Source organism: Culex pipiens, chromosome 1, assembly GCF_016801865.2.
Source record: "Culex pipiens pallens isolate TS chromosome 1, TS_CPP_V2, whole genome shotgun sequence".
NCBI classification, from domain to species: domain Eukaryota; kingdom Metazoa; phylum Arthropoda; class Insecta; order Diptera; family Culicidae; genus Culex; species Culex pipiens.
The window spans coordinates 33,772,822-33,791,526 of record NC_068937.1 but is presented as its reverse complement, the minus strand read 5'-3'; the positions used below and the strand labels follow the sequence as shown (position 1 = coordinate 33,791,526).

General features: G+C 37.2%; 1 protein-coding gene across 1 annotated transcript in view; it reads right to left on the bottom strand.

The window, feature by feature from the left end:
* LOC120419264 (G-protein coupled receptor moody) overlaps window positions 1-18,705 on the bottom strand; it is a 278,652-nt gene that overhangs the window by 220,371 nt on the left and 39,576 nt on the right. The window contains exon 2 of the mRNA XM_052708632.1: window positions 12,567-13,312. Within this exon, the coding sequence (XP_052564592.1) occupies window positions 12,567-12,974 (408 nt within the window). The 5' untranslated portion in view covers window positions 12,975-13,312. The remainder of the gene's footprint in view (window positions 1-12,566; window positions 13,313-18,705) is intronic.

Below are 18,705 nucleotides of genomic sequence, written 5' to 3'. Positions count from 1 at the left end.
ACCCTTACGCCCTTCTCAAATGTCATCATCGAGTGCAACTGGCTCCATATACACAAAAATGGCTTATATAGGCCTAGGACAACATGCCTTAAAAGCTTCATTGAAATCGGAGAGGGTCAGGTACAAAAGTACCTGAAAAAATCCTGATTTGAGCTGGAATTGCTCGAATACAAAAAAAAACCGCTTTGGTAGAATCTTTACAACATGGTTTCGTAAATTTCCCTCTGTCGGTTCATCTTTGAGAACTCACTTTATTTTAAATTGTGGCCATTTCCGTCAAAATGGCAATGTTTAGGAAAATCGAAAACTATGCATTTTATTATAGATTCCAATCCACATCTTGGTCATTTCTAAAAAATGATGCTTGTTTCATTATGCCACGAGAGCACAACACCACCCACCTAAAGACCGTCAAAGCCGACTTAATTCCACGAAGAAGCTCAATTGGATCGCTGGAAAAGGAAAAGCACCATCATCAGACTTGCATGGGAAAGAGGAAAAAACATTCCAACTATGTCAGACTTTGCCCACGCTATAGTGTGGTGACATCGATGCAATCGTTTTACTTGTTGATGTTGTGACTTCCCTATCAATCGGTGGAAACGATATGGGGTTGATGCAAATGGCAGTTCGATTTCGTACTTGCAACGTAGAGTGGAGCTTTTACAAAAGTTGAAATTCTGGAACCAACCGAAAAAAATAAAATAAAAAAACACAAAATTAGTACCACCCTAGTGTTCCGGAAATTGCTCAAGCAACGCTTGGTTCTGTTTAACCAAATAGTTGACTTTTCAATCTCAAAACTGATGTCAAATGGCACTATCATGCACCTCGTGAATGTGCAGTTGGCAGGTACCTTTGGTTGACTATTTTCGAAGAAAATTTGCATTCATCGCAGTTTGCGTGTCTTTGGAACTACACTTCGCCCTGTTTAGACACGATTCTATGAAGTGATTTATTCTGCAAGCAACGTGAAAACTTTTGGATTCAGCGTTCAAATTAGTCAGAAAGGAAATTTCTCAAAACAGGTTCACTTAGCACTCACTGAAATTTAAACAAAACCTTTTACTAAAGAATTTGAAGATTTTAGGGAGAAATTTCAACCTCATTAACAATTTTAGAGCACATTAAATTAAGAACGCCATTTTGTGCAGCTTTCAATGACTCATTTTAACAAATCTTGCGATATTCAACAAAAACACTGAACCCCGTGCACTCTTCACTAGAAAGTAGTTGCTTTCTGATCGTACTAAAAAAATTAAAAACTTTCTGTTCCGTTTTTCTTAACACAGATTTGAGACATTCTTGTTTAAAAAAAAAACTTTCATTTAAAGTGCTATCCAACAGTTCTGAACACTAGGTTAAATTTGGATCATCTTGCAAATTTTTAAAATTAAATTAAAATCCAATCATCCAATCTGAGCCAAATTTTTGCTTCAAAAGTCAAGAGTGGCAAAACGATGCTCTGAATATGGATTAATTTGTGCAATCACGAACGTACTTCATTTAGAGGTAATTATTTTGAATTTGAGCGAAAAAAAAACTTTTTGCGATACCATCATCTGGGGCGAATCGGGACTACAGTCTAAATAGGGACAGCAGTGTTTGGAGCACTTACAGGTTTTAAATTTGGAAATGGGTGTATACATTTTGTTGGTCTGAGTCTGTTCTATCCGAAACCAACCAGAAAAATAAAAATATTGTGCTCTGACATGGTCAAAACTGCTGTCCCAATTCGCCCCATGTGTCCCAATTCACCCCAGTTGACGGTACTAAACATCGAAAATTTTAAAAAATTCAAATAATTTTTAAATGAACCCAAATATACAAAAAATGATTCTTTACGCAGGGGAATGTTTTTCAAAATTCATTTCAGCTGATTGCCTTAAGTTACCATAGAAATTTTGAAGTTCTTTAAAAAAAAAAATTTCCCCCTGATTTTGGGGGGGGGGGGGTGGTTGACAAATACTTTAAATAAAATTTGTAACAGCCTAATCAAAGATTAGAACATTATGGAAAAAATTGTTCTAGTTCTTTCGTTATCAGATCAATAATGCACAATTCCGCCATTTCAGGCTGCAAAATATTGAATAAAAAAAAAACACGTATTTTACGAAAATTATAAAATGCCAGAAGTCATACCGCCCCTCCGTCTCAAAATATGAAAATTACCCGTTAAGACAAAATTTCACGCAAATCGAAACAGAGTCGGAGCCACTTTTCCGATTTCATGTGAGTTGGGAGAGAATTACCAAATACAATTTCATTTTAGGCTTTATCATAGCTGGGTAATTCTCCGCCAACTCACACAGCAGTTGCCCCGACCCCTCTTCGATTTGCGTGAAACTTTGTCCTAAGAGGTAACTTTTGCCCCTGATCACGAATCCGAGGTCCGTTTTTTGATATCTCGTGACGGAGGGGCGGTACGACCCCTTCCATTTTTGAACATGCGAAAAAAGAGGTGGTTTTCAATAATTTGCAGCCTGAAACGGTGATGAGATAGAAATTTGGTGTCAAAGGGACTTTTATGTAAAATTAGACGCCCGATTTGATGGCGTACTCAGAATTCCGAAAAAACGTATTTTTCATCGAAAAAACACTTAAAAAAGTTTTAAAAATTCTCCCATTTTCCGTTACTCGACTGTAAAATTTTTTGGAACATGTCATTTTATGTGAAATTTAATGTACTTTTCGAATCTACATTGACCCAGAAGGGTCATTTTTTCATTTAGAACAAAAATTTTCATTTTAAAATTTCGTGTTTTTTCTAACTTTGCAGGGTTATTTTTTAGAGTGTAACAATGTTGTACAAAATTGTAGAGCAGACAATTACAAAAATTTTGATATATAGACATAAGGGGTTTGCTTGTAAACATCACGAGTTATCGCGATTTTACGAAAAAAAGTTTTGAAAAAGTTGGTCGTCATCGATCATGGCCGTTCATTGTCACCCGCGACAGACACACGGACGACGAAACAAAGAGAAACGCAAAAAGTAACTTTTTCAAAACTTTTTTTCGTAAAATCGCGATAACTCGTGATGTTTATAAGCAAACCACTTATGTCTATATGGGTCATTCCAGAACAACTGAGTACACTTTTGGACTCGACCTTCACCGATTTGGACCAAACTTAAAGGGAACGTTTATCTATCGATAGTTAACAGAAATCCCAAGTTTGGTGCTGATTGGGCCATCCCTCTATTTTTGCCACCGCCCTCTTTTTTGGCGATTTTCTAAAAAACTTTTTTTTCTTTTAATCATAACTTTGCAACTATTTGAGCAAAAGACTATCTACAGGTTGCATTTTATAGAAAATTGTCCAAGGAACTCGATAAAAATAAAATTTTAACCCTTAAATGCCCACTAATATTATATTTTAACGTTTTATGTATAAAACATCAGTTTTGACCAATTGATTATATTTTTATTTGTTTTATTTTATCACCATCGTGTTTCCCGGACAATTTTACATAATAATCAATGTAGACTTCAAACTAAAATGAACTATTCACGAGATACAGCGATTTTACTGAAAAAAGTTTGATTTTGCGCAGCACTCGGAAGTTCATGGTGTACTTTTCAACAAAAAGGAATGAATCTCGCATAATTCGGTTTTTATATGTGAGAAACTTATTTCGGATTTGAATTCATAGGACAGAGTGCAGTGCAAAATCAAACTTTTTTCAGTAAAATCGCTGTATCTCGCCAATAGTTCATTTTAGTTTGAATTATATAAAAAAATTTGTAATTGTCTGCTCTACAATTTTGTACAACATTGTTACACTCTAAAAAATAACCCTGCAAAGTTAGAAAAAACACGAAATTTTAAAATGAAAATTTTTGTTCTGAATGAAAAAATGACCCTTCTGGGTCAATGTAGATCCGAAAAGTACATTAAATTTCACATAAAATGACATGTTCCAAAAAATTTTACAGTCGAGTAACGGAAAATGGGAGAATTTTTAAAACTTTTTTAGTGTTTTTTTCGATGAAAAATACGTTTTTTCGGAATTCTGAGTACGCCATCAAATCGGGCGTCTAATTTTACATAAAAGTCTCTTTGACACCAAATTTCTATCTCATCACCGTTTCAGGCTGAAAATTATTGAAAAACACCTCTTTTTTCGCATGCTCAAAAATTGAAGGGGTCGTACCGCCCCTCCGTCACGAGATATCAAAAAACGGACCTCGGATTCGTGATCAGGGACAAAAGTTACCTCTTAGGACAAAGTTTCACGCAAATAGAAGAGGGGTCGGGGCAACTTTTCCCGATTTCGTGTGAGTTGGTAGAGAATTACCCAGCTGTTACAACCGCTATAAAACCTATCAGCCAAAACCAACATTAAAACCACAAGATCCCCAGGACCCCCTTAAACCCCTCTAAAGACCCAAAAGGTTGTGACGGTCTGTTTACAAAACCCACATTGGAGTTGAAGGCTTTACAACTGAATCCTAAAAACCTCCTGAAAGCCTTGATAAAACCTTTGTTAAAACCTAGTTAGGAGAAATGGAAAGATGATGTTTCATGCGTCTTCAAACGTCTTATGCCAAAAGGTTTTATTCTGGCAAAAAAAAAGTCTTCGTCTTGCCAAACAATATAATGGTGATGGTTTGCAAAGTAATAATAATAATTTGAAAGCTTATTTCTCCCAATTGGTGACTCAAATTCAGCTGCGGTTGAAGTTTTATTGATAAATTTGGGGGTGATAGAACCAAAAATATCAACTCGCTTCATCAGAAATAATTCTTTTGTACTTATTGTTTGAATGCAAAAAATTATTGCATGCCATTTTTTTGAAAAAAAAAATTAAAATTAATTTTAAACTTCTATCGCTATGCTAATTGTGTCCGGGATCCAGCATAAATGTGTGTTTTCATCAAATTTTAATAAAATTTATGCTTTTTATATCTTTTTTTTCGCTTGGCGCCATATTTATGCATTGCTATTTGGCTGCGTAAAAAGCGTTTTTAGGAGCTTATGGTTGAAAGTGAGCTTTTTGCATGCCTAATGGCTCTTGCGGCTACAACACCCTTGGTTTTAAAGAAGCATACGATAAAACCGTTTGGCATGGCATTGCCATCTGGTTTTCAAGACTCTCTTAAAATGTTCATAAAACCTTATTGAAAGCTAGTTGGCTTTTATTGCCACCAGTTTTTATGTCCGAGGCATAACACCATGTTAGAACCTAATAATTAGTTTTTGCTTATTGGTTGTGTAAATGCCGAAATTAAGCTATTAAGCAAACAAGATGCTACCATAAAACCATAATAAAACTAGGTGGAGGCTAGTTGGCTTAAAAATGTTACTTGAGAATACATTAAACATTTTAATCCACAATCAATCAATCACTCATCACTAGTGCCACTTGGCTTGGCTGTGCACTCTCGTTTTTTTTTTTAACGGTGCACATCAACCAAAGCTTTTGCACCCAGATTTTTGTTACAGACATTTTAGTATCTCCAAAACTACGGGAACTATCGATATGTTTTTGTATTCATCCCCTAAGCTACTATTTCCATAACGATTTACAACAAAGTATGTAAATTTTTATAATCAAATTATTTTAGGATTGGGTCCGTAAGTTCAACAAAATAAGAAGACAACAACTTCCTTGGTTGCTGTGCACCCTTAAATAAAGCAAAAGACCATATCTGGAGCAACATTTAAAAGGGGCGGTTCGCCATTGCTCTCACGGCCTTTTAAACGAAAGGCCATAAGAGCAATGTCGTACCGCCCCTTTAAAATGTTGCTCCGGGTATAAAAAGCAAAAAGGATTCAATTTATTGACATGCACATCGCTCTCATCGATAGTCAAATTTCCATTAACCTGTCTTAAAACTTGACATTTCTTCCCCTTAAAAAACTGCACTTCAAAACTCTTTTCAAAGCGATCCGATAAAAACTCCATTATTCCCTGTCCCCCTTCTTGGTCAAAGTTCAAAAGTCTAGAATTTATCGAGAAAGTCTTTATTTGCAGTCACTGATTCCAATATCCGGTGCGCTCGGTCACTATAGCCAGAGTGAACTTTTGCACATAGTGTAGATACTGCAATCCGGATAGTGACGTGAACTGTTACTTCTCCTCTTTACCGGGAAGCAAGAAGCTTTCACGTGGTGTCAGGGTAAGATATGAAACATGACTTCGAGGGTTTGCCAATAATACATCATTGATTCTTTCAGTGAAATGTTGTCTAAAAAATTTATTTTCTATGACTTTGATCAAATTTTACGTAAAAACGTGTTTGACAGGCTCCATCTTTAATATTCAACAGAAAAAGAAAGTGAAAAGCACCACACCACTTTCCATCAAACCCAAGTGAAAGAGCTACTTCATCATCGTTTGTCAAGCCTTTCAACGTCAATTTTCGTTCATGGATGAGCGGGGACGACAAACCGGAGTGATTTGAACTCCTTGATCACATTAAGGCCGAGCCGACCATTAGCAACAACTGAGGGCTTTTTCCTAGCGTTTGAGATGAAGAAATCTTTTCGAATTTAGGTGGACTTTTAGGCAGTTTAAATTTGTAGGCTTTTGACTTTTTCAACTTTTAATGACGACTATCTATCTTACAAAAATCGAATTCCAATTAGTACCCCGAGGAACGCTAACCTCAACCTCTCATCGCAGCTCATTTACCTGCTCTTAGAAGTTATTAGGATTAATGAGCCACTATGAATGCACACTCTGTTGCAGCACTTTGGTGCACAAACAGCATCCAAGCTGAAAAAGACGTGATTTCATCTCTTTCTGAGCTGTGGTTACCAATGGAAGATGATATCCCTTCGCCCCGTTAAGGAAAGGAACGTTTGGTGAATGGATAATCTTCTTCGGTAGAGAGAAATGGTTCGTGATTGACAGCGATTGAGGTCGAGGAGAAATAAGGTCACTTTATTTAAATAATTTAGATGTTTAACTCAAACCAATTTTTTTAAAATTTTGATGATGCGATTCACCCAAACTTCAAGCATTCCGATTTTCCGTGCTAACTTACAACTCTATCTAGTATGAAATCTACTAAAGTAAAAGCCTCATGCATGATATACATCCATCATCTAAAGTGCTTGCTTCTCATTCTCATTTGACGTGTAAAACGTGTACATGCTGCCAGAATGCTTCGAGGAAAAGTGAAGACAGTTGCATCTCTATTTCTATTCAGCAAGTTGAAACTATAAAGATGGTTGATGTCTTTGAATGTGCTCCTTTTCATGCAGTACCGGCAAATTCTTTGAAATTTAAAGGATTATTTCAATGGTCAATGGAAATTTTCTTCATTTTGAAAATCATTTTTCAATGTTATAGAATTAGAAAGATTTGAAATTGTTGTTTTTATTCAAATTTCAAAATGAATAAAAGCAATAACAATAAAAAAAATTATGAGAAATTGGTAAATAATGAACGTAAGCCATGAAAATCAACTCGATCTTATCCGATTATGCCCAAGCACTCTTCTTGTCAATATTAATAATTGCAGTACATCCGAGAACTCCAAAAATCTATGACAACAATTAAAGCGGCCAGCCCTACCACGTTGTGTTTACCACAGAGAGGATGCTGCGAACGGATCACATTTCACAAAAAGCAACAGGGGAGGAAGAAGGCGTTGACATACCTTACCAAACGCTGCAGTTTAGAGTTTCAAAAGTGTTAGGTAGGTTGTTTTTAGTTTAATATTTAGTTTGATTGTATTCAAAATCAATTGAATCAAAACACCAATAATTATTTGGATATATATTCATGAAAATATATCTACAAAGCAGTCTCCACCAATGTTGTTCAAACAAGTCACAACACGAAACAATTAGAATTAAAACAAATATAACCAATCAATAAAAGTTAGTATGAAGACTAAGCAGATCATCAATAAAAAGTCTGACAGGTAGTATTTCAAGTATGTCCAACTTACCCCACAATGACATGACAGGACAGGACAAATACAATTTTTTGTGATTAAAAATGGATAAAATGCTAAATATTTTTACGTAGCACGCCGCAATGCGAGTTGTCAAAATTTCAATCAATCAGAGTGTGGGTCCAAAATAGGTACAGCGATGGCTCTAAAATACATTCTGTAAGTCCAAAATGCAATTATGGTATACTTTCTTAAGCATTAATTAAGCTACAAAACAATCCTGGAACGAGCCAAATTAGTTAATCCATTCCCGAGAACAAGACGAAATAAGTTGATGCTTTGCATAGTAGGTCCAAAATAGGGTCATCTACCCTACATACCTCAGACATCGTCTAAACAACTGCCTTAAACAATAATTATTCACATTTTTGCCATAGAATCTTTGCAAAACCATATTTCCCAACGCTAAAATATTACAATCTAAGACAGCGCCAGAAGGCCTTAGGGAACATTCACAGATTGTACCAAAACTACTTGACCTATTCCAACATTTTTAGTTTTTCCATACTGCTAGGCCATCACTAGCATTGGCCTTATCATTTAAGTTGCCGTTTTCACTTTATATCTAAACATTTTTTTTAGAGGTGTCCATATTACCCAAAAGTCCCCTAAGCTTCTCAACGAAAACAAAAGCAAAATTAAGTTCTACAATCCTCAAAAAAATCTACGTTATTTGTGGTTTGCGATTTAAAGATGAGTAATTTAATATTCTCTTTTTCGTTACAAAAAAATGGTGCAGGTGACCAATATCACAAAGAACTTTGCAAAAAGCTCTTGAAATAAAATCTTTTTTTTTATGAAATTGAAAACAATTACAACTGTCAAACTGCTTTTGAGCAATTCTCTGAGATTTCGGTCATTCGATTTTTTTTGTATTTTTTAATCTGGCTGAAACTTTTTTGGTGCCTTCGGAATGCCCAAAAAAGCCATTTTGCATCATTATATAATTTTCCATTATATAATTTTCCATATAATTTTTCATACAAATTTGGCAGCTGTCCATACAAAAATAATGTATGAAAATTAAAACTTTATGGATAAGGACTACACTGAAAAAATGATACACGGTAAAATGGATTGTGATTTTTAATTTAACTTTTTGTCAATACGACATGGGCCATACATTCTGCTGCTATTTTCGAAATGTTACGTAAAAATGGCTTTAACTTGAAAACGGTGCACTTTATCAAAATTTTACGTCAGTACTTTTTGATTGCAAATTTGATTTTACATCGAAAAATTAAATTGAAAAAAATTTGCGGCCAATAATTCGATTTTTTTGAAAAACCAGTATATTCATAACTCGGTCAAAGATTTTTTGCACAACCTGAAAATTTCTGAAAAGCTGGTAAAAAATTAAAAATAGTAATTTTTTGCAAATAAAGTTTTAGTGACAAAAAGTGAAATTAGAAATCACCACATTTTTTACCGTGTATCATTTTTTTCCAGTGTAGTTCTTATCCATACCTACAACCTGCAGAAGACACCAAATCAATCGAAAAATTCCTTCAAAAGATACAGATTTTTGAATTTTCATACATCATTTTTGTATGGACAGCTGCCAAATTTGTATGGAAAATTATATGGACAAACTAATAATGCAAAATGGCTTTTTTGGGCATACCGAAGGAACTAAAAAAAGTTTTAGTCGGATCAAAAAAAAACAAAAAAAAATTAAATAAAGACCGATTTCGTAGAGAATTGCTCTTATGTGCCCTTTTCAAAAGTTTTTTTTTCTGTTTGAGTATCAAGCTACTTAATCCCGTTTGTGATTGTGAATCGTAGTTACTGCAGCACCATGGTGTCTACTTCGAGGTGGTGTATTAGGTCACGCCAACTCCAGGTTGTAGTAATTTGGAAACTGTTGCGCTGCAGACATCATCTCTGCTTGGGACGTAAGAGTCAAGTACCTAGAATATCATGCCAAAAGCATGCGATGATAACGCGCAACATCTTCAAAAAAATGGATTGAAGCCGTAGACAGTGTCCAGATCAGATTTTGAAAGAGAACTTAGAGAAAGGAGATAACAAAAAGAACGTTGGTCGGTAGAATTTGAGACCGACCACGTGCCAATCGATACATTTCATTCGCATGAAAGGATAGAAATCCTGTAAGCTAATCCGGTTACTCTGAATTTGTAAACATAAAAATGGTTCAACAATGCTCCCAAAAAACAAATTTTGAACAACAAAATGGTTGGGAATGGTTGACCAGTTTGTGAAGTCCTCGCTCGTTTTTTCATCACAAAGGATGAGATTAACAGCATCTATTTAGCATTTTTTTAGATCCATCCTAAATAAATTACGAAAATATTTACCCAGCAATAGTTGAAAGCCTGAAAATCATCCGTCATTCTTCTTTGTTCATCGAATACTGTTCCCTACATTGTGATTACCTCCTTGCTTCAAGGACGATGGCGGACGAAGACGTTTCTCACCGTACTAATAAAACACGGTGGTTTTCAAGGCTCCGAGAGGTCACCTGCCCCCTCGGAGGTTCAACACAGAAGACTTATTATCACAATTTTACAATACAAGAATTCCTAAATCTAGATCACAGAAAATAACATCACGAAGATAAACAAACAATACCATACATGACAGACTGTACTGTCAGCCTACTAGTGCTCCCAGCGGTCAATGAGGGAAACACGGCGTGACCGGGGGGTTATACAAATTATGCCTCAACTCCAGACTTCTATATTTACAAATTCGACAAAATAGAGTTTGGATTAGCTTACAGAATTTCGATCCGTGTATAGGTGAATCGATCAACCACACAAGCAGCAGTAAAAGCCGTGATCGCACAGCTGTAGCAAGTAGCACAACTCGGCTCGCAGAACAATAGTGTACAACGCCGAACCGTAAAAGGCGGAGAAAGGGAGAAAGCGCAACAATACGACGGGCTCGTAAGTAGAATTCTTGTGTGTTTTCTGTCCTTGTGCACATGTCGTCGCCGTTGTGCTAACTTGTCGTACGTGCATTTTGGGCCAAATTGAGTTAAGAACGCCATTTTGTGCAGCTCACAATGCCTCACCTTTTGACCTTCACAGATCCCCAAAATTCGATTTCAATCCTGAGATATTCAATAAAAACCGAAAAAACTCCGTGCATTTTTGTCACTTTACATATGAAAGAAGTTTCAATCTCGTCGTGCTATCTTGTCACTCCCTGAAAATTGCTGTAAGTGCGACAAATGGCCAAAGGGATTCCAGATCAGAACGCGTTTGACGCACGTACAAGTTAGACTACCGTAAACATTTGTAATTATAACTCGGGACTCCAGCAACCAACTTCAACCAAACTTCGGGACAATGGGAATGGTCAGCCAAACAAAACGTGCTCTAGATTTTGTTTATTCAAGGTCAAACATTCAAACGCGTTTTTCTCGGAACGTCGAAATGGCGGGTGCGACAAGATAGCACGACGTCGTCGATGTGACGTGGCCCCTAGAACGACACAGAGTTCACCAGCATGCATGTTCCGCGCCAGCAAACCCCGCTAGCCCCTTAATCATCCCAATTTTTTTTAATTTAATATTATTATTAAATGATGTGTCCAGGTTTATCTCACATATACGATCGATTTTGATTGTTAACCTAGAGGTTTTATTCGGGTAGTGGCGAGAGTAGCGTCAGTATCCGCAATTGCCGGAGATCCGCGATATGACCCGCAGGGCTATCGAGGTCAGATGCCGCAAGAGGATGTTCCAGCAGCATCATGTAAGTAACATAACTGAAGTTGTATTCTTGTGCGCGATATTATTTAACGATAAGTTAATATTATATTATTTATCGATAAATGCCGCGCCTTTCCAAATTGTGGCATGGTAGGTACTTGAAGTTTCCGTCCGTATTCGGTAAAGGGTTTGCAACACAACCATTTTTTTTTGCCTTTGTGTATTTCGACTTTGAAACTTGTTGGTCACGTCTGGGTTTTTCAACAAAAACACTCACACACACGCTTCGTTTAATCCCGAATCTCCCCTTCTTCCATCTCGTCATCAAGCGGTTGTACCTTGCTGCGCTGCTGCAGCCAGTAGTCCCGTTGCTGCGGCTGTACCAGAAACTTTGCTGCGGCTGCTGGTCTGGGCGTACCAACCGTCCGTCTTCTTCCAGAACCAGATTTTGTTGTCCTGGTCCAACCTGGAACCAGACCATCCTTTCGTTCGAGGGCGTCTGGAAACGCGATGGTTGGAAGGTCGGAGGATGGCCACGCGGGCCAGACGGTGGAGCTGGTGCCTGGAATCGCGGAGCTGTTTGGGCGTGGGCTTGGAATCCTGGATGTTGAGTGGGGCAATACGGCGGAGGCGTCTGCACAAACGGAGACTGTGGCGGCGCCATCGCGGGTTGAAAAATTGGAGACGGAGGCGTTGTTAAAAAGGTGCTTCATCACGTGAGTCAATACAATGATCGTGTGGGATTTTGAACACAATTGTAACAAAAAGCAAGTGGTATGGGGTAAACTGCACTAAAAGACGAGCATACGTCTCCATTCTAGGCCAATAATCCCCAGCTCTGGACTGACCCAGGAAACGATCTATCGGTGGATGCCTCCGGGATCGAGTTTTGGGTTTTTGGTTTGTATTTGTTTATACATCCTTCTTTTGATATTTTCATCAACCAAATTTTCAGCCCCGCCCAAGTCACTCACCTGCAGCAGCGGCAGAAAGAAGCACAGAAACTGGCCAAAGATCCAGTTCTGGAGCAGCATCACCATGAGCGTGATCGGAAGCACGAACGTGCACTGGACCGTGTGGCAAACGGCCAGATTCACGAGGAACGCCTGCGTCGCGTCCCGGTTCAGCTTGTACTTGCTGATGTACATCATGACGAGCACGTTGGTGGCGATTCCGAGGGCCGCCGGCAGGGCGTACAAGATGATGAAGAGCGGGTAGATCCGGGCCACGACCGGCTTCAGAATGGGACTGCTGTAGTCGGGCTGGGGCGCGGACCCGTTTACCGGGTGGTCCCCAACGTAACCGAGACCGAGCAGGCCCTGGATCATCATGGCCATTTCCTCCTCCGGCATGTTCTTAAAGTCGTTGGCCTTCATTTTCATTTTGGAATCGAGATTTTTCTTCTTTTTATTCCTCCAACTACAAAGGAACACTCTCTAGTGATTTGCTGGCATCACTTCCCACGCGAGGAATCACTTCAATCTGGAAAGCTAACCTCACTTTCAACACACACCCTACTCAAAGCCTGAGAAACCCTTCAAAACTTCTTCTTTCTTCCTCCAGGGATGATGATGATGATGAAAAAATAATCTCACATCACGCCCACGCACGCACGGGTTTCACGATTATTTTTTTTCTTCACATTTTGACACCCAATTTGAAGCTCTGCCTTCCGTACCAGCCGGCACCGGTTCGTTAACGGCCCCGTAATCCGGAACGTCTGTAAGTAAAGACAAACACATGCGAGGAATAAGGTTAAGCGTTGGGTAAAGTGAGAAACGAGTATCGGTTAAGAATTGAGCGAGCTGTTGAACTTTTGAGTTTTTTGTTTTTTTTTTTTTTTTCACCGAAAAAGTACTTCCATTCACAAAGAAATGGAACGCAACAATTGAAAAGGGCTTAACGATAATCTAAACGAACTTTCATAAGCATATCTTGATGGACCTTTATGAAATGTTAATCCCAAAATTTCGGAAAGTGCCACTCAGCAGTGTTGCCAGCAGTGGCAAACAAATCAAAAATATAACCAAATTTGAATTAAACCAAAGCAAGAGGCAATATTTCATTCCCAGCAGCTGAGATAAAAGCTATTTATGAGGGGGTAAGCAAGCGGCTCGTTGCTGGTTTATGTTTTGCGCTTTCCAACCAAAGAATTATTAATCCCGAGGGTATTGTAGCATTCAACATTTTCCACCAAGGATTAAATGAGCATTTTCTTAAATCATTGCAACGCTCATGCATGACTTGACGTAAGCTGAAATAAAATTAAACTGTTCTTTTTGGTTTTATTTTTTTCGTTTTTGCACAAACCTACAAAGACAAAAAAACAATTCCTGCAATCGTAAAGAATTTGAGAACCACGAAGAAACTTGTTGATAAGTATGGTGCATTTGCACTATAAACGTGAACATATTTCTTCGTGGTTCTCAAATTCATGAACACTATTCACGATGTCGGGATTTGTATTTGTTTCCGTGTTATGCACAAATGCTTGGTGTGTCGAAAAAAAAAGATTTATGTCTTGATTCTTTCTCATATCGACGCAGTCGTGCTAACTTGACGTACGTCGCTTTTTGACGTTCCGAGAAAAATTCGTTTTTATGTTTGTCCTTAAACCCGAGCATGGGTAAATAACAAGGGAAATGCATAATAATACATTTCTCTGGTATCAATCCCAAATTTTGGTTATCCTGGACCCTTAAAAATTTGTCTTAAGGATTAAGCAAGAGCAAAATGTGGTATCATACCAATTTAAGGTATTGTTTTGATATTGCAAAATTGCAGAATTTGTCAATGGTCGAACACCACATTTTGGTATTATTTTGGTATTGAAAGGTTTCATCAAATTCCTCTGAAACTATGGGAAAATTTTGACCAATTTTGACAAAATAATTAATTTTGCGCTAAAATGATGTCTCAAAGAGAATGCTTTCATTGAAAATCGGAAATTTCAAACTTGATTTTAAACATTTTTGATATACCCCCTACAGAAAAGACCTGAATTTGTGGAAAATTTTCTAAGTAAGGATGGCACATTTTGGTATTATTTTGGTATTGAAAGTTTTCATCAAATTCCTCTGAAACTATGGGAAAATTTTGACCAATTTTGACAAAATAATTAATTTTGCGCTAAAATGATGTCTCAAAGAGAATGCTTTCATTGAAAATCGGAAATTTCAAACTTGATTTTAAACATTTTTGATATACCCCCTACAGAAATGACTTGAAATTGTGGAAAATTTTCTAAGTCAGGATGGCACATTTTGGTATTATTTTGGTATTAAAGTGTTTTATCAAATTCCTCTGAAACTATGGGAAAATTTTGACCAATTTTGACAAAATAATTAATTTTGCGCTAAAATGATGTCTCAAAGAGAATGCTTTCATTGAAAATCGGAAATTTCAAACTTGATTTTAAACATTTTTGATATACCCCCTACAGAAAAGACCTGAAATTGTGGAAAATTTCTAAGTCAGGATGGCACATTTTGGTATTATTTTGGTATTGAAAGGTTTCATCAATTTTCTCTGAAACTATGGAATTTTTTTAAAAATTTTGGCGAGATAATTAATTTTGCGCTAAAATGACTTGAAATATAAAAATGTTAAAGCTGATTTTTTTTCTGTGATATACTCACTAATATTTTTTTCAAAAACGTTGAAATTTCTTTAAGTCAGGACAACCAAATACTTTGAAAAACGAGTCAATCAACAGATTATTAAATTTTGGTGAATTTCAATCCGGTTTCATTTTAATAATACTTATTTTTCAATCTTGTTATTTTTCAGAAGCTTCAAGAACTTCAAGCACAGGCCGTTCATCAATGACAAATGCATTCGGTGTGGTGAAGAATATCACTAAGAACAACATGGAATCATCAGGTGAGTAGATTTGGCTCTTGCATTTGGATCATTTCCGTTGTTTCACAAACTGCAACTGCTGCACTAAAAATGGTAAGAAAATACCAAATTTTGGTATTACTTGTGCAAGTACCAGCGACCAAAATGTGCTCTTGGTTGCCCAGTAATAGATGGTAAAATACCATGAAATCATACCAAAATCATGTATTTGGATGACCACAGGAATACCAAAATCTGATTTTCCAAGGGCGCGGGAATACCTAAAAATAAAACCATGGCAATACCAAGTTTTGGTATTCAAGCAATGTTCAAAAATCCAGAAGACCTCAACTTGGTATTGATATGATTTTATTTTTAGGTATTATTTTACCCTTGGAATAACATGGTTTGGTATTGTTGTGCCCTTCCACATACAAGACTTTGGTATGATTTCATGGTATTTTACCATCTATTACTGGGCAACCAAGGGCACATTTTGGTCGCTGTTATTTGCCCAAGTAATACCAGAATCTGGTATTCCCGTGTTATTTACCCCTGCTCGGGAATAAATAAAAAATAGAGTACGCAATGTAAACAATAACATTCACGTTTTGTTTGGAAGACCATGCTGTGCATTGTCCCAAAGTTTGGTTGAATTTGGTTGCGCGAGTCCCGAGTTATAATTACAAATGTTTACGATTGTCGGGCATGTACGTGTGTCAAACGCGTTCTGACCTGAAATCCGTTTGTCCAGTTGTCGCACTTACAGCAATTTTTAGGGTGTGTCAAGATAGCACGATAAGATTGAAACTTCTTTCATATGAAAAGTGACAAAAATGCACGGAGTTTTTGTTTTTGTTTCTATTGAATATCTCAGGATTGGAATCGAATTTAGGAGGTCTGTGAATGTCAAAAGGTGAGACATTGTGAGCAGCACAAAATGGCGTTCTTAACTCAATTTGGCCTAAAGTGCACGTGCGACAAGTTAGCATGACAGCGACGATATGGTGCATTTTTGTTACTTCAACAAACTTTACACATTCGGCTAGGTAACATTTGCCACAACTTTTAACCCCAGCTAATTTTAATTAAATTACAAAACCATCTTTTGCCAAAATGCACCCAAGGACGTACCGCACACCGGGTGGTCAGTTGCAAAAGTTTTCCATTATTTTCCATAAAAACAACCTGCAACACCGAAGCTTTACGCCCGGTGGGGGTTTACGACGATGCCTTTTCGAGGGCTACAGAAAAAAAATCTCGATATGAACCAAAGTTTTATTAAAATTTAGGAAAAGTTTGGGTCAAAAACAATGTCACTATTTACAAAACATTTTCAAACGTTAATATTGAAACTTTTTTTTACTGTTTATAATCAGCTAGTGCTAGCCGTGGTACTTCATTAACCCTTTTAACCGAGATAATCACGCTTTTGACTCGTCGGGTGTGGCGTTTCCATGAATGGTGCCATAAAACAGAACCTCAGTAGTCCTTGCCGTTTTACGTGGAAAATGGCGGTCCAAAGTTGTCCCGAGAGCAAACATTTTCCGTCACGGTTGGTAAACAGTTGTTTTCCAGCCAAAGTACAGCTACATTTAAATTCCCCATTTTTGTTGAGCCCAACCGACAAGTTGAGCGCTTGTAATTACGTTGGGAGTTTTGGTTGTTGTTTGAGTTGCAGTCATTTCAAATACGCGATTTTTTTTTGCTGCGATTGCTTTGAACTCACGTTTTGGCCAAATTTTAAGCTGGAAACAGAATTTATCGGGGCTCCGATGGTTGCGTAAATTTAGAATTATCAAAATACACAAACCTCGTTCGGTAACGAAATCAAAACAACGTTAAACCTGATGAAATGGGAGCCGCCACCGCACCCAGTATCCTACTTAAAAAGCAATCTCGTAAAAATCGTCCCCAATCAATCATCCAAACCTTGGGCCAGCGCCAGTGGCGTAGAATGAAAGGGCGAATAAAATTCATTATTATTCGATGGTTCTCGTGACGGATGAACGATACGACCCCTTTTTTGCCTTGCGTCTAAGCACACGGTGGGTAAGAAGGGGATTATTATGCAACTTGCATGCACCTCGGAAATTCCTTCTGGAGGTTGTTGGGGGGACTATTCTAAGTCAGAAAAATCGATTCCCAAAATATTCTGTCGGTGAAAACTGATTTTATCTCGATTTGAAGATAAAAAACCTAATATATCGCCTAAAACCTCGAAAATACGTCTAAAATCTTAGTCTAACTCTGGACAAAGAAGTTAATTTTCATCAAGATATCAATTCTTAGTTCCCAAAATATAATCCTGACATAGTACACCTTAAATCGGTGTAAAATAGTGTTATTTGAAAAATAATATTTTCAATTTGCTCCGGTAAATCAACTGTCATGTCTGAATTCAAAAACTAATGTTGTAGCATTGTTGCAAACAAAATGAAGAACAATTTTGCAGAATAAAGTATGACATTTTATCCATTTTCAGTAAAGTTATGTCTATTTTAGTGGGGAAATTGCTGCCAATTTTCAAAATTCTTCGATATTTAACTCATTCCTGTTATAAACAGCTACTACGATCATACTCAGTAAGATGTAACAAAAACTACTCTTTGGCGTGCATTCAGGGGTTGGTTAAGGTGGGCGTACTGCGCTCAAATCCCAAATATGAGCTTGATTGAACTTAATAGGAGCTATGCATTTGAATTTTACAAAGGATTCAACTCGTAAAAAACATGTTTTTCAAAAATGTAGATTTTTTAGGCACTTTGGCCACTGAAGCGTTTATTGTCAACATCATTGGCGTGTAGGCCAGATCCTTGCGCATATTTTGGTATATATAACATTGAAGTTTTGAGCAAAATGGAATGGCGCGTCGCCTATATTTTCTGCTGATCTGTTTTTTCGAAAAATTTCAAGACTTTGAAGGCCTGAGCTCCAGAGTGCGTCAATTCAATGTTATATATACCAAAACATGCGCAAGGATCTGGCCTACACGCCAATGATGTTGACAATAAACGCTTCAGTGGCCAAAGTGCCTAAAAAATCTACATTTTTGAAAAACATGTTTTTTACGAGTTGAATCCTATGAAAAATTCAAATGCATAGCGACAGCTCCTATTAAGTTCAATCAAGCTCATATTTGGGATTTGGACTCAGTATGCCCACCGTAACCAGCCCCTAAATGCCCGCCAAAATGTAATTTTTGTTACATCCTACTGAGTATGATCATAGTAGCTGTTTATAACAGGAATTGATTAAACATCGAAGAATTTT